General features: G+C 41.1%; 1 protein-coding gene across 1 annotated transcript in view; it reads left to right on the top strand.

Annotated features, from left to right (window-relative positions):
- Positions 1-14,236, top strand: part of TDRD9 (tudor domain containing 9) — a 119,727-nt gene that overhangs the window by 65,974 nt on the left and 39,517 nt on the right. Inside the window, exons 14-16 of the mRNA XM_018556116.1 lie at positions 3,476-3,580; positions 5,422-5,519; positions 11,621-11,752. Of these exons, the coding sequence (XP_018411618.1) occupies positions 3,476-3,580; positions 5,422-5,519; positions 11,621-11,752 (335 nt within the window). The remainder of the gene's footprint in view (positions 1-3,475; positions 3,581-5,421; positions 5,520-11,620; positions 11,753-14,236) is intronic.

Raw genomic sequence — 14,236 nt, 5'->3', positions numbered from 1 at the left:
GGTTGCAGCTAAGACTTGCCTAGCATTTTATTATGAAAACATGTTTGTTTTTGAGACTGCTGACATTACTTTTCAGTTGAACTGAAAATGAATCCTTGAAATACTGAGAACTCAGTTTGCTTGTTAAATGCGGACATTTCCCCCTTTGGCTAAAAATCACTCCTAGCATGCAGCTCCGCATGCTGATATGAAAAACTTACATTCATTAGACAAACATTTTTACTTACTATAGTTTTACCACTTCCTGGTATTAGTGATGTCACCCATGCCTAAGCAATGCATCCTAAGAAGGCTACATCACAGTGCCACTGCGGGGAAATATCTGTAAATGGCAAAATCTCACAAGATCTCGAGGAAAGGCATATTTTTCCCCTGAGTTGATGTCACATTTTCCAGTTACATGTTACAGTTTGCAGAGTTCCAGGAAGTAAAGGGAGATGGATTAATCTGCCCTTAGTAAAAATTGCCACTGTGAGAAGAATGGGGAGGGGAAAAAAATCCAATGAATAAAAAGCTGCAATTATCTAGAAGTATGGGTCTGTAGATTGCCATAACTAAACATTTCTAAAGGCGCCTTTTGTGATTTTAAAGGTGATTTCCTCTTTAGGTTCTTCAGTTTTGCACCCTGTTACTGCTGTAGTTCACTGCACTCTGAAAAATTTTGATCTGAGAACACTTCCTTGTGTGATGTTGAGGGCTGTCCCCAAACACAACCACTACAGATTTTTTGTTTTCATTCATGCACAATAAAGTAATGTAAAAAAAACATCTGCAGTACCACAAAGCTTTACACACAGCTTCATTTACACTCCAAGGTAATAAATGATTTGTGATGTAGGAAGTGGAGACGGAGGGGTACAAATGTCAGGCTTTTTTGAAGATTTCCCCTACCACTTGGCAAGATGTTTTCCTGCATATTACACGACAAGCCATATGCTCTATCAAAAGTTAGCCTAACCCAATATCCGGAAATCATTGGGCTATGCAGCTGCTTTCAGACGTTTTGACAGTCAAACAAATCTTTAAGGAAAGCCCTCTATAACCCCTCTCACGCCAAGCAAGCCTGTTTTGTTTTTTTCTAGTGTCCTTAGGTGAATGGACATGGTCTTTTTGCTCCGGGAGTAGCAAAGTTACTTTTCTTTTTCTCTCAAGAAGCTTCTTCTAGCATGATTCTCTGCTGCTGCATAGCCATTGCGACTTGCTTTGCAGCTTCTGGATTGGTTGACTCCTTGAGTCTTGGGGGACCATACCTGGGGCTGGCCAGGTAAAGGCGCCTACTTAGGCATGTGGTACAACACAATGAGTTAGTAGGAGGGTGTTATACATTTCCAGGGCTATGATTTATTTGCCAGTTGAAATCTGTCCCTAGAGACCCCTTTTAAAGGGTATCCCCACTGGGAGGGGAAAGATCTGGATTCCATTTTTTTCTTTGTGTATTTCCTAAAAGGGAAGACATTTAACATTGTGTGTGCATGTAAATTTTAAATTCCATGCATTGTCATTCAGTACCTTAACAAAACTATCCAACATCTTGACTGTGCCGCACCATATTATTACGATATTGTCAATGTTCCTGTGCCACGATAGCATGTGGTACATGTACATTAGGTAATCCTCTCTACCAAACACTTTGCGCTTCCACCCCCCAAAAACAGGTTTGCGTATGATGGGGCACAAGTGGAACCCATCGCCGATCCCTATATCTGGAGTTAGTGGTCGCCGTTGAATAAGAAAGCATTGTTAATTAGAATGAAGTGCAGGAGAGATGAGACAAATATGTTGTGTTCCTGTTCCCCAAAGCCCAATTCGTCCACAAAATATTTCACTGTGTTGACTCCCTTGGTGTGCGGGGATGGACAAGTAAAATGCTTCCACGTTCAGCCTCACAAAGAGTCTGTTCGGAAACCTGTACTTGATCCAGTATACTAACAATATGGGGGTTATCCCTCGCATAAGTAGGTAACACTTCAACACCTCGTCTACATAAATGCTGACTTTCTCCGTGAGGCTCCCTCAGCCAGTACCGACTAGGTTTGTACCACTCTTGGTTTTTGAGTATGAAGAAATAGTCCCCTCTCTCCCCGGGCCATACCACTTTATCGGAGAGGCCGGGAGAGAGGGGACAGTTTGACATTATAGAGGTTCCACAGGCTGAACCACAAATTCCCCCTCTAGTTCTTTCTAATGCAGATGGGCCGGTCTATGCAGACATGACGCCGCGACCCACTGCAGAGGGTGTCGTGACCCACTTTTGGGTCGCGACCCACGAGTTGAGAACCACTGCTATAGACTATATCCTCATAATCTTTGCCTTCATCCCCTCCCTTGTCTGCCAGTTTTATAACAAGTTCCCTATTACATAATTCCTTAAGGGCCACTCTTTCCTCTATCATAAGGTTATCGTCAACTTTCTCTTCTGTACCTAAAGTATAAATATCTTTAAGGACCCTTTTGATAAACAAAGCGATTACTGGATGGCATGCCAGCTCTGTTGTATCTACTCCTCAAAGAAGGCCTGCTTTGATTCATACCTCCTGAGACTTCATATTCATCATCCACCTGTGTCCGCTACATTGGAGCTGTAATATCATGATGTTCACAAGAGTGATAGCCATATAGAGTTGGTGCATGTATATCTCCACATTGGAGGACTTTTTACAAAGTATTTGAGACCCTCTTGGTATTCTAGGTGTGTGTGGAGTTTTTGATGTTTTGTTTTTTGAGGGGTTATTAATTTGTATATAGAAATACACATATTTTATTGCCAACTGTTGGATGATTTGTTTTTAATAAGTTAGTTTTCAGTTTCCACTGATATCCTAAATAATGGGAACTTTGTCATCTTATAGCACGTTACAGTGACACTTTGGAACTGACTGGTTCATTGAAAGTTAAACTATTTCATTTATATCAATTATAGGACAGGTAAGCAGATCCCACCTTTATAGTTCCCTTACTGCATTGATGTAAGCCAGTGCTCTTCTTATCTGGACCCCAGCATGCTATTGCTCCAGTCCCCAAGTCGAATCTCTGAAGGTCCTTGCCTGGACCCCCTGCCTCATCTCAATCTCATCTTTCGAGCCTACAGTTAACAGGACATGGTTCCACTCTTTCTTTTCAAAGCACATTCCACTAGAGCAGTTAGTGCTTCTTGATCCTTTCAGCATTCGGTATCTGTTTCCCAGATTTGCTTGGCGGTCACTTTGGTTTCTGAGGCTATGTTTAATAGAACTCCTAACGGTCACAATTATGAGTTAGATATTTGGCACAGTTGGATAAAACACTGCTTGTGTACCTCCTTCACAGGTGTTAGTCTGATGCCCTGGTGATGTCAGGGTCAGGAATGAGAAGGGAGGGAACAGTGCAGCCTATTTTAATACAAAAAATGCCAAATGCTATGCCAACATCAGGGGTCATTCCTGTGCTTGAATTAATGGCTATTTTATGACCTACTTTACGTTTTTTTATTTTGCAGTGATTGATTTTTGTTTGACTAAAACACTTGTGTGTGATGAAGAGACAAACTACCAGAGTCTGAGACTGAGCTGGGCATCCAAAACCAACTGTGATCAGAGAAAAGGTGCTGTAGATTATATAATTGATAATAATATGGGGACTGACTGATTATGCAATGATGTTGCTTGATTTATTCAGTTAACCCCTTCATGACTGAGGCCCTTTTTTCCATTTTTGCACCCTTGTTATATTCCACATTTTAGGCCTGAAAATGACGTAAAACCCCCCAACATTATATATTTTCTGAATGCCAAGACCCTATAGAATAAAATGGTGGTAGTTGAAAATGTTTATGTTGCGCAATATTAGCGCAACTCCTTATTAAACCCCAAAATTTAGTGACAAATTTAATTAAATGCCCCAAAACACAACAAATTACCCATTTTTTTAATGAAATATAAAAGATGAGGTTACAACGAGTAAAACGATACCCAACATGCCCAGTTTACAGATTGCGTGCGACCGTGAAACGGCGAAAAACTGCAGTACCCCAAAAAAATCAATAAAAGACACTTTAAAAGCTCCCACAGGTCATCAATTTAGAGATACCCCAAAATACTGGCCCTAGAATTATTGCTCTCACTCCGGCGTGCGCGGCGATACCCAACATGTGTAGCGCGTTCGTCGTTTTCATGCGTAGGCGCACCCGACGCGTGTTTACGTGGCGACGCGCGTGCTCGCGGGGGCGGGGTACTTTTAAAATTTTTTTTTTATTATTATTAGATTTATTTTATTTCATTTTAATTTTAAAAACTGTTTTTTTTTTTTTTTTTACTTTACTTTGACTGCTATCACATGGGGGGGCTTGCAAGCCCCCCCATGTAATAGCAGATGGTGGTGACAGGTCCTCTTTAAGGTGATGCTGGGGGTCCAAAAGACCCTCAGTGTCACCTTTACACTGGAAATAAGCTATTGAAGTGCAGATCGCACTTCAATAGCTTATAGCTGGGCTGCAGGAGCCCAGAACTGACAGCCCAGGGACCGGAAGTGATGCAATCTGCATCGCTCCCGGTCCCATAGAACGGGGAGGGGATCGATGAACGGAAGTTCGTCGACCTCCTCCCCAGCTCCCCGCGGACACAAAGATCGCCGGTCCCGGGCCCGTAGGAGGGGCAACGGAGCCCGGGAAGCACGGCGGGGGTGTCCGGCGGGGGGGGGGGGGCCCCTTCTTCGGGACGCAGAAGCGATCTGGCGACAGGTAAGTCGCCAGGATCGCTTCTGTTGTAAAGCCGACAGTCGGCTCTACAAGTTTAAACAGAGTCCCGGCGGCAAAAGTTCCCGGGAGTCTGTTTAAACAGCCCCGATGCTGGCGACGTACACTGTACGTCGTCAGTCACGAAGGGGTTAATTGGCAGTACTGTGCGTTATATATTCCTTTTTTAATAGCAAACGTTTAGAATGTCATTCATTTTAAATGACGTCACTGTGCATTAAATAGTTCTGTTAGTGTGCCACAACACATACTAGTGCACTACTGATGCTTTGGGGAACAAAATGTGCATTGAGGGCCCATTTAAATAAATGAGTTTCCTTAATGCAGTGCACATTAACACTGCATCTGACTGCACTGTGTGAACGAGCCCTCTAATAGTTTTTCTATTTAAGGCAAAGCAGCTGGTGGTTTGTCATTGTCCATTTATATAGGCTAGATATCCAGAAAAGCTGCCCAATTATTAATTTTTTTTCTGTATGAATCACCAGAATTGATTAACATTGCTTTACATTTTTGTCATGTAAAACGGTTGATGTGTATTTTAACTTTATTGTTGTCATCTGGAGAATGTGGCTGTAAAATATTCAAATCTTACATCCGGTGCTTTAAAAAAAAAAATATCCTTTTATATTGTGTTTTATATTGAGATGTGTGTTAATAAAATGTTCATGTTTTTATGTTAAACTTCAAAGGCCGAGCTGGACGAGTTTCAAAAGGCTATTGCTACAGGCTTGTATGGAAAGACTTCTGGAATAACGCCATACCCGAGAATGTGGTACCAGAGATGTTGGTATGAATGCACATTAGAATTGTTCTGTAGCAGCAGAGAACTATACTGTTGGTCATTAGAAAAAAACAAATTGGCATTTTTTTTTTATTGGTCAGCTCAAGTAAACTTGCAAACTTTTAATTTGGGTTAAGGTTCTTTGTTGGATAAGACGCCATATCTTATGGGACGGGGGGAGGTGCCTTTTAAAAAAAAACTATATTGGCAGTGAGTCTGGCAATTTTGAAAAGTCCCGGTAAGTAGCAGCCAGCTTTTAAAAAAATTGAAGCGACTGGCCTTTGAAACAAATGCAATGTATATTCACTAGTCTTAAAACACCGCTAAAAATGTTGCTCAACATCAAGCAGATTAGCGCCACAATTAGTTGCAGGTCAGGCTGACTCATCAGACAGGTTTACAGACCTGTGTGTCTGTTTTCCTGGGCAGCCAGGACCGTTTGTAAAGTTCTGGAACATATTTATTACTGAAGATGCAACATATTTTTACTCTAATCACGTGTAATTAGGAAAATATCAGTCTCCCCCCACCCCCGCTGTGCTATTTTAGAGCAGCTGAGAGAGACCTTTCACTCATGCCTCTGTTTAGTATTGATGAATGCCCCCCCCAGTGTGTTTATGAAAGGTTGTACATTATGTCAAAAGTATCTAACACAGCTCCTAATGTGGGCCATTTAGTTCTTCCCAAGAGAAGGCATCACAGGATTCCTACTAGTAACTTTATTACCCAGCAAAAGTTTTTATATGTCCCTCCCTGAGTCTAGATTCACTGTTACATTGCCTGAACAATCCTGTGACAGCCTCTTGGGATCAATATATCCTGGAGCACTGTGATGCCTCTTTAAGGGCCCATTCACAATGGTTCCGTTGTGTTGCGATATATGTTTCATTGCGATAGATTTTTAAATGGATGTCCACGAAAAAGGACACCTAAAAATGAGCGGGTGTGAATGGGGCTAGATTGCACTGCATCTTTCCATTGCACTGGGAAAAAAAAAGTAGACCGTACACTACTCGTTTTCAACGCAACGGACCTGGTGTGAACCACCCTCAATCATTTTTCGGTGCCCTTGCGTTAGCATCTGTTGAAACCAGATTGCAACACAATGGATCGGAAGGTACAATTGCAAATCAACTTGCGATTTCCTTGGGATTTTGGTGTGAATGGGTCCTGCCAGCAGCAATGTCTGTAAACTTTCTGCCCAATGCGTAAACAGTCATGCTTAGATTATTGAAGCTTGCATGTTTCTGCAGCAATCATTCTTCGAATAATATTCCATACTTGGGTTGTTCAATTTTACATTTAACTGGCAACAAATACTAGTTGTAAAGGTTATTGGGATCTTTTGATTTTGTACTGCATATGTGGGGGATCTTCTGTGGCTGTTCTGTCCTAGTAATAGTAACCCCCAGGGCATTGCTGTGAGCTGAGCTTTATTTGTGTCATTTTCAAATTTAATGTTTTACATATTTCCTGGGGGAATCCAATGCAGCACGCATAGTGTAACTGGCTCTTGCATTGGTTCTCCATAGGAGTATTGAACAGAGATCAGCTCTTAGCAATACAAATATGACCAAACCTACATGCCATTGGCTTTACTAACTATTTCTTAGTTTTGAAAGCCTCTATACATTAGTGAAATGTTTTTATTTTTTCAGCTGCTGTGCCAATTACAGCCACTGCATTTTAGTGTGTCTTCAGAGCTTTGCCTGGGTTTGAGACGACAGTACCATAGTTCTGAACATTTTCAGCAATTCCAATTGGGCAAAGCTTTGGATTTATAGTAGACCAAAGCTGATTAGGATCATGTGCTCTTATGCTAAACCATGCCTACAAATAACCAAGTTTTTTTTCTTGACTGATTTCCACGTTTGCAGTTATACTGCTGCTTACAGAAGTATTGGACACTGGCAAAAAAAAAAACTAGGCCAAGATGACCCCTCCTGCTACCAGCATGCTTTTGTTGTGTCCTGGGAGGATGGATGTCCTTTCTTCAGCTCTGCTGTGTGGATGATATTTGCTAGCAATTTTTCTTGACAACATTTTTCTTCAAGCAGTCCTCAGCCTTGCTTTTGGAGTGCTGCTTCCAGACTCAACTGAATTGGATATAGCAGAGATAGAAGCCGAAGTGAGCTGGAAGGTCACATTCAAGTTGTGCTTTTTTTGTGACCAAAAAAAAAAAAAAACGCACCCATAATGTGTACATCAAAAAGTTGCATGCAAGTTGTCAATATGAATTGCAAAACAAGTACAAATTAAATCACAAACCTATATTGTCTCTATAATGCAAATGCTCATTGTGACAATGCAAAATATTGAATGACAGATCTATAGGGAAGGTCATATAAGGCAGCAAAAAAAAAAAATCAGGTGTATGTATGAATAAAAGATTACCTTCTGGACCTAGCTTTACAACTATTTACACATGGGGATATAATATATACATTAGGTCTTGTTTTTTTTTTTTTATAGTAGTTTTTAGAATACTTAGTTATTATATATACTTGTTAAAATTCCCCATTTTCCCCCAGGTATGCGGGTAAACCCAATCAAGAGCTTTAAACCATAATGTCTGTTTAGCATTTATGTGCCTATTTCCCACAGAAGTTTAAAGATTTCTGTTCATAATATATTAAATATGATTATAGATGCTTTTTTCGAAAAGAATCTTAAATTACTGCTGTTAAACACTCCACTTCCACACATCAGGAGATAGGTCATCCCACTCTGTTTCCAAAATGCTTAATTTGAGATTTTCAACCATTGAGTGGGATTCTAAGAACTGGCAGACTAGTTAAAAACTTTGTAAGTGATTATCCAAATATTCAATTTGCACCTATGTCAGCTTAATTCTCTAATGTCCATGATTTTTAACATGGAAATGCAATCCACATTCTTCCTCAAAAGGTTAGGTTTGTGGACTTGCACTCACTTCCTATTTCTCCCCATAGCTAAAAAAACCACTTCCCTTTTTTTTTTCTTTCAGGATTCAGTCCTGGTCAAATTTCAAGCCATTGGCCTGAAAAGTCCCTATCTTGGACTTGAAGGACACGTATCTTCATGTGCCTATTTATTGCCGACATCAGACGTTCATATGATTTGCAGTACAAACAGAGAAGACCGTTCTTTGTTATCAATTCAGGTCCTTGCCCTTTGGGCTCGTAGCTGCCCTGAGAATTTTAACAAAAATTCTAGCAAAAGTAATAGCTCATCTCCAGAGAATATTGGTAATCCCCTACTTGGACTGCCTCCACTTCTTCTTTTGTGTTCACCCACAGAAGTGGAGGTGTTGTGGAACCTGCAGAGAGTCAGAGAAACATTACAGAATCTTGGGTGGATTCTGAAAAATCCTCTTTAATCCTGGCCCAATCAATAATTTTTCTGGGGTATCTGATAGCCGTAGTTACTCAAAAGATTTTTTTGACAAAGGAAAAGATTTTATATATACTAGGAATTGTTCAGGAGGCTTTTTCAGCAGGATTTCTTTCCCTAAGAGATCGAGAGTTCTGGCGGTCATAACTTCCCGGCCTTGACTTTGGCTCAGTTACACTCAAGACCTCTTCAAACTTTTCTTCTTCCAAATGGGATCTAAGGAAGGAATCGTTACAACTGAGTTCAACTACCATTAAAGATTCGGGAATCTCTCCTTTGGTGGTTGAACTCTCAGACTTTCGGAGGGGAGACTTTGGAGTCAGCTATCTCCTGTCAAGATTACCACGGAAGCCAGCTTCTGGTTTGGGGGGCTCATGCTCAGGGAATGCAGGCTCAAGGACCTTGGTCTTTGGAATTGAAGGGAGCTTCTTCCAACTTGATGGAACTGACGACATTAAAAAAGAAAGCTCTGTTTGCGTTTCAAAAGGACGAAGGGTCAGGAAGTCCTGATCCTCTCGGACAATGCTACAACAGTCGTCTATCTGAACAATCAGGGAGGTGCCAGATCTCTGAAACTGCTGGAAGTAGCAGAGGACATTCTTCTTTGGGTGGAGGTAACTGTTCTCCTCTCCATTTTCTGTAGTCCACATTAAAGGAGGTGATCATTGTGGTGGCGGCCAGTCCATCAGGTTCAAATGGTAGCTTCATCCAAAGATTTTCGCACAGATTGTTACCAAACGGGCTATTCCAGAGGTAGAACTATTTTTGTCAAGTGAACAGAAAGGTGGACACCTTCTTTTCTCCCTCAACAGAGGGGGGTTCCAGGGGGGTGGGTGCCTTATCTCAAATTTGAAAATTTTCCCTGGCATATGCTTTCCCTCCTCCTCTCTCTTCGTCCTTGATTGGTCCAAAAGTTGTCAGACGGACTGCAGGCTAATCCTGATTTTTACCATGGTAGCCCAGGAGAATGTGGTTTTCAGACTTAATGAGGAGATCAATAGAGCCTCCCTGGCGCCTGCCTCTCAAACAGGATCTTCTCTTTCAGGGGCGGGTGGTGCAACCTAATCCTGGGTTCTTTCAGTTAATGGCCTGGCTCTTGAGAGGAGGATCCTAGAAGAGAAAGGTTGTTCTGAGAGGGTTGTTGACCCCTTTTATCCAGTAGGAAGTTGGTGACCAGGAAGATACACAGCAAGGTTTGGAGGTTTTTTTCCTCTTGGTGTATCAAGAGAAATATTTCTGTTCCCTGAATCCTGAATTATATTTTTTTGCAAGATGGTATAGATAGACATGCAACAGTCAGTAGTTTAAAAGTACAGATCTCTGCTCTCTGTTTTTGGACAGCAGTCTAGCGAAGAATCCTTTATGTGGTTTCTGTAATTTTTTTGTGTTGTGTGGTGGCCTTAAGAACGGGCTGTCTTGCGTCCAGATCTAATATAGCTAGGTGGATTCGACAGATCATTGCTTTTGTGTATATTATGAACAGCAAATTCTACCAGATCTTTATGGGCTTCTTGACCAGAAAAAGCAGGCGCTTCAGTGGTGCAGATCTGCATGGTGGCTGTGTGGACTAGTCAGGATACGTTTCTCAAGCACTACAGAGTGTAACAGGAAGATCTGGCCTTTGATAGGAAAGTTCTACAGACTGTGGTCCCCCGCCCCCCTCAGAGAATGCATGGTTGGTTTTCTTGCCTACCCCCTCGGGTTGCTTTCCTGAACGATGATTGGGGAAATCCCCAGTTAGTTACTGGTAACTGTGTTTCTAAAAATCTTCCAGGACAGCAAGCCTACCTCCCACCTTTCTTGGTGCATTTTTAAATGTTTCTTTCTACTTTAATCTCAACTGAGGGATAAGGAGGGTGGGAGGGGTTTTTATACATTTCGGATTGGCTCTACTATGTACAGGAAACACAATCATCTCAGTTTTCTGTCCTGGGAGAGTCTCAAACACAGTAACCGGTAAGTCTAACTGGGGATTTCTTTCCATTATCTAGATGTGGTTTGGTTGTGAGCCATTGCTTTCTTTACGAAGACTGATTTGTTTTTTGTTGTATTACCGGATGGACCCTGTAGAATGCTCCAGCTACTTGTTTTACCATCTTTAAGTTGCTGTTGAGGCTCATACTACACTGTGTGATTTTTTGCATTGGGCAACTGTTTCTGTGATTTGCAAGGTTGGCACTTCATATTCTGTTCACGTTTTTTTCAAGTTATGCCAGTTGGATGTTTCTGCCAGATTTCTGTTATTTGGTATTGTTCAGTATTTGCTGTTACCCACCCCTCGGTTGGGCTGCTTGTGGACATCGTGAAGGATAAAGACTTCCTGTGTCCTTCAATGGATGAGAGAGAAAACAGGAGTTTTTTTTATTCCCACAAAAATGTGTTGCTTTGAGTACATTAAAGGACACAGGCCCCACCACTGTATATTAATCATGCTCTCATTTTGCTTTGCCAGAAAACTGAGACAGGTGGTAGGAGGGGTTATCCTGGTTTGGCCTCCGGGGTTTGTTTTTTTTAATCTGCTATTATCCAATCCTTTTTTTGGCAACAGTATAATCTAAAGGTGAAAGCCTTACTTTGGTCGTCTTGGACTACAATATGAGGGATTTTAAGGTAGGTTTAAAAAAAAAAAGAAACTTATTAAGGCTTGCTTATGTCCGCATTTTGTGCTTTGGTTGTAGTTCTTTAATAATTTTCTAGCTCACCTAGATGACCGCTACTTTTATTGTTTCCTTCAGCGAAGCCCTTTGGGAAGCACAGTCTTGAAGGTGAAGCTTCTTGACATGGGGGAGCCTAGAGCCTTGCTCGCTACAGCTCTTTCTCCTCCTAATGTTTCTGACATTGAGCGCACAATACTTTTGCTCAAGGAGGTAAGTGTCTAATCAATTTTAAAAAGGGCAATGTTGGATAACTTTTCAAACTTGCATAAGTGAATACAATTTTAAACCATTGATAATACTCCCAGTAAGAAGGAACATTGGATTTGTAAGTGAAAAAGACTGATCAAGCAAAAGACTGAATTTAATGTATAACTTTGGCCAGCCTATAGATGTTAAAATTGTTACATATTGTTAACAAGCGGAAAATAAGCTATAAACGGCCACTGTGAAGCAAGTCATCTATATCCAAATATGAACTTCTAATATACAATTCTAGAAACGTTCACCAACAATTAGTATACAGCCCTTTTATGTATGTCTCTAAAAAGTCTTGAGACCGCCATTATATATTATAGATTTTTACAGTTTTTGGCAGGTGCACTGGAAGAGACGTGTACTATTTCTGTAGTAGGATACATGCTGGGTGAAGAATAGATGGATAAATTGAAATTTAAGGAATTAGTGGTTGTGTGTTATATTCCTCAATCATAATGTTTGTTGTATTCATGTACTGTCAAGTACCTAGCTGGAAGTGATTTCTTTTTTATTAGTGATTTTGGAAGTCTGTTGTGTGTTTTGTCTTTTGTGTGTTGAATTAGATATATTTTATTATATTGTGTTATGTGAGTAATGTAGTTCAGGTATGGTATCTCTAAAAATAGTTGTTTTTTTAATCGTAAAATCCTTTTCTCGCAGTCCATTGAGGGACACAGCTCTGAAGAAATCTGAGATGTAGGGTTTTACTGCTGCCTTCAGGAGAAATGCACACTAGGCAAAAAATGAATAGCCTGCCACTCATTACCACTCACACCAGTCAGTTGTTGCAAGCAGTACAAAAGGAAATTAGTGGAGGGAGCGGTGTCCGTCAATAGACTCTGAGAAAGGGATTTTATGTTGAGGACAAAGTCCTATTTTCTCCATAGTCCATTGAGGGCACAGCTCTGAAGAATTCCGAGATGTAGGGATGACCAAAAGCAGTCCAAACAGAGGGGTGGGCACCATAATTAGAATAAACAGCTCACCAGAAAACTGTCAAACAGATGCTTAAACAGATACCTGAAAAACATTTCTGCCAAAACTAACTTCAGAGGATGGAGAAACATCAGCTTTATAAAACTGCGAAAGTGAAAAGAAGACCTATGTTGCAGCTTTACAAATTTGAGCATTGGAGGCCTGATTATGGAAGGCACAAGAAGCACTAATGACTCTAGTAGAATTAGGAAAGAGAGGCAACTTATCCTGCAACTCATAAGCTTGAATTACAGTCTGACTAATCCACTTAGAAATAGTGGATCTCGAAGCTGAACAATCTTTCTAGGACCTGGTAGAACAAAGAATTTGTACATTTAAAGGAAGCTGTGCATAAAAGATAAACTCAGATAACCCGTACAACATCCCAGCAATGAAGAGAAATTTCCTTAGGATGATCATAAGCCAGACAAAGCAAAGGTAAAACAATTTTAAATGAAAGGCCAAACCACCTTGGGGATGAAAGGAAACCTTCAGTCTTAAAACAATCTTGCCCTTATAAAGAACCAAATGGTGTTTTTCTACTAGTCGAAGTAGGCAACTCGGAAACCCTTCTAGCCAAGGTAATGGCCACCAAAATGGTAACCTTTTTGAACAACGAAGACAAAAATATCTTGAATAGGCTAAAAAAGCGTTTTTTTGTAAAACGGATTAAACCAATTTCAAGTCCCACGGAGGAAGAGGAGACCTAACGGGTAGAACAATACGTGTAACTTCCTGAGTGAAAGTATGAATCAAGGAATTAGCAGCTAGAGGACATTGAAAAAGGACAGATATCTGACCCTTAATTTTATTAAAATGCTTAACTTTGGGTGTCACCAATTGAAGGATAGACAGAATTTGCAATATAGAAAAAGCCCCCAAGGGAAACCCTAAGGACTCAATGCAACAAAAATCTTGCATGCACAGAGGTAAATTTTACAAGTAAACGACCTTCGAGCCTTGAGCAAAGTCAAAATATCACTCTGAAACTCCTCTGCCTTTTTAAACACTTGGGTTTCAACAGCCTGGCCGTTTAAACCAGCATCCGAGAAGCAGGGTAGAAGATTGTTCCTTGAGATAAAAGATCGGGAGAAGACAAGGATTGTTTGACAACCACGGTCTATGATGCCAATCTCGAGCAACGAGAAAGACTGCCGGAGGATCGCTTGTATGGTGACAGGCATCGCTGCCTGTTTTTAAATTTCGGCCGTTTCCCGCGGGGTGGGCGTGTCTGAGCGGACGTCTAAAGACGCCCGCTCAGATCTAGAGAGCTCGGGCCGGCCGTTTTTTTACTACGGCCGGCCCAGAGGTGGTTAATGTCCCATCCAGCAAAGCAGGCAAGGTAACAGTGTCAGTGGAGGAAAGGAATGCATCTGATCCTACAGCGCTACCAAGGCATCCACCGCATCTGCTTGTTGGTTACCTCACACTGGATACAAATCTTTCCACGTTCTTGTTGTGACA

This window comes from Nanorana parkeri, unplaced genomic scaffold, assembly GCF_000935625.1.
Source record: "Nanorana parkeri isolate BGI_ZX_2015 unplaced genomic scaffold, ASM93562v1 scaffold12, whole genome shotgun sequence".
Classification (NCBI taxonomy): domain Eukaryota; kingdom Metazoa; phylum Chordata; class Amphibia; order Anura; family Dicroglossidae; genus Nanorana; species Nanorana parkeri.
Note: the sequence above shows the minus strand (reverse complement) of the source record. Positions and strands in the feature narration are given on the sequence as shown.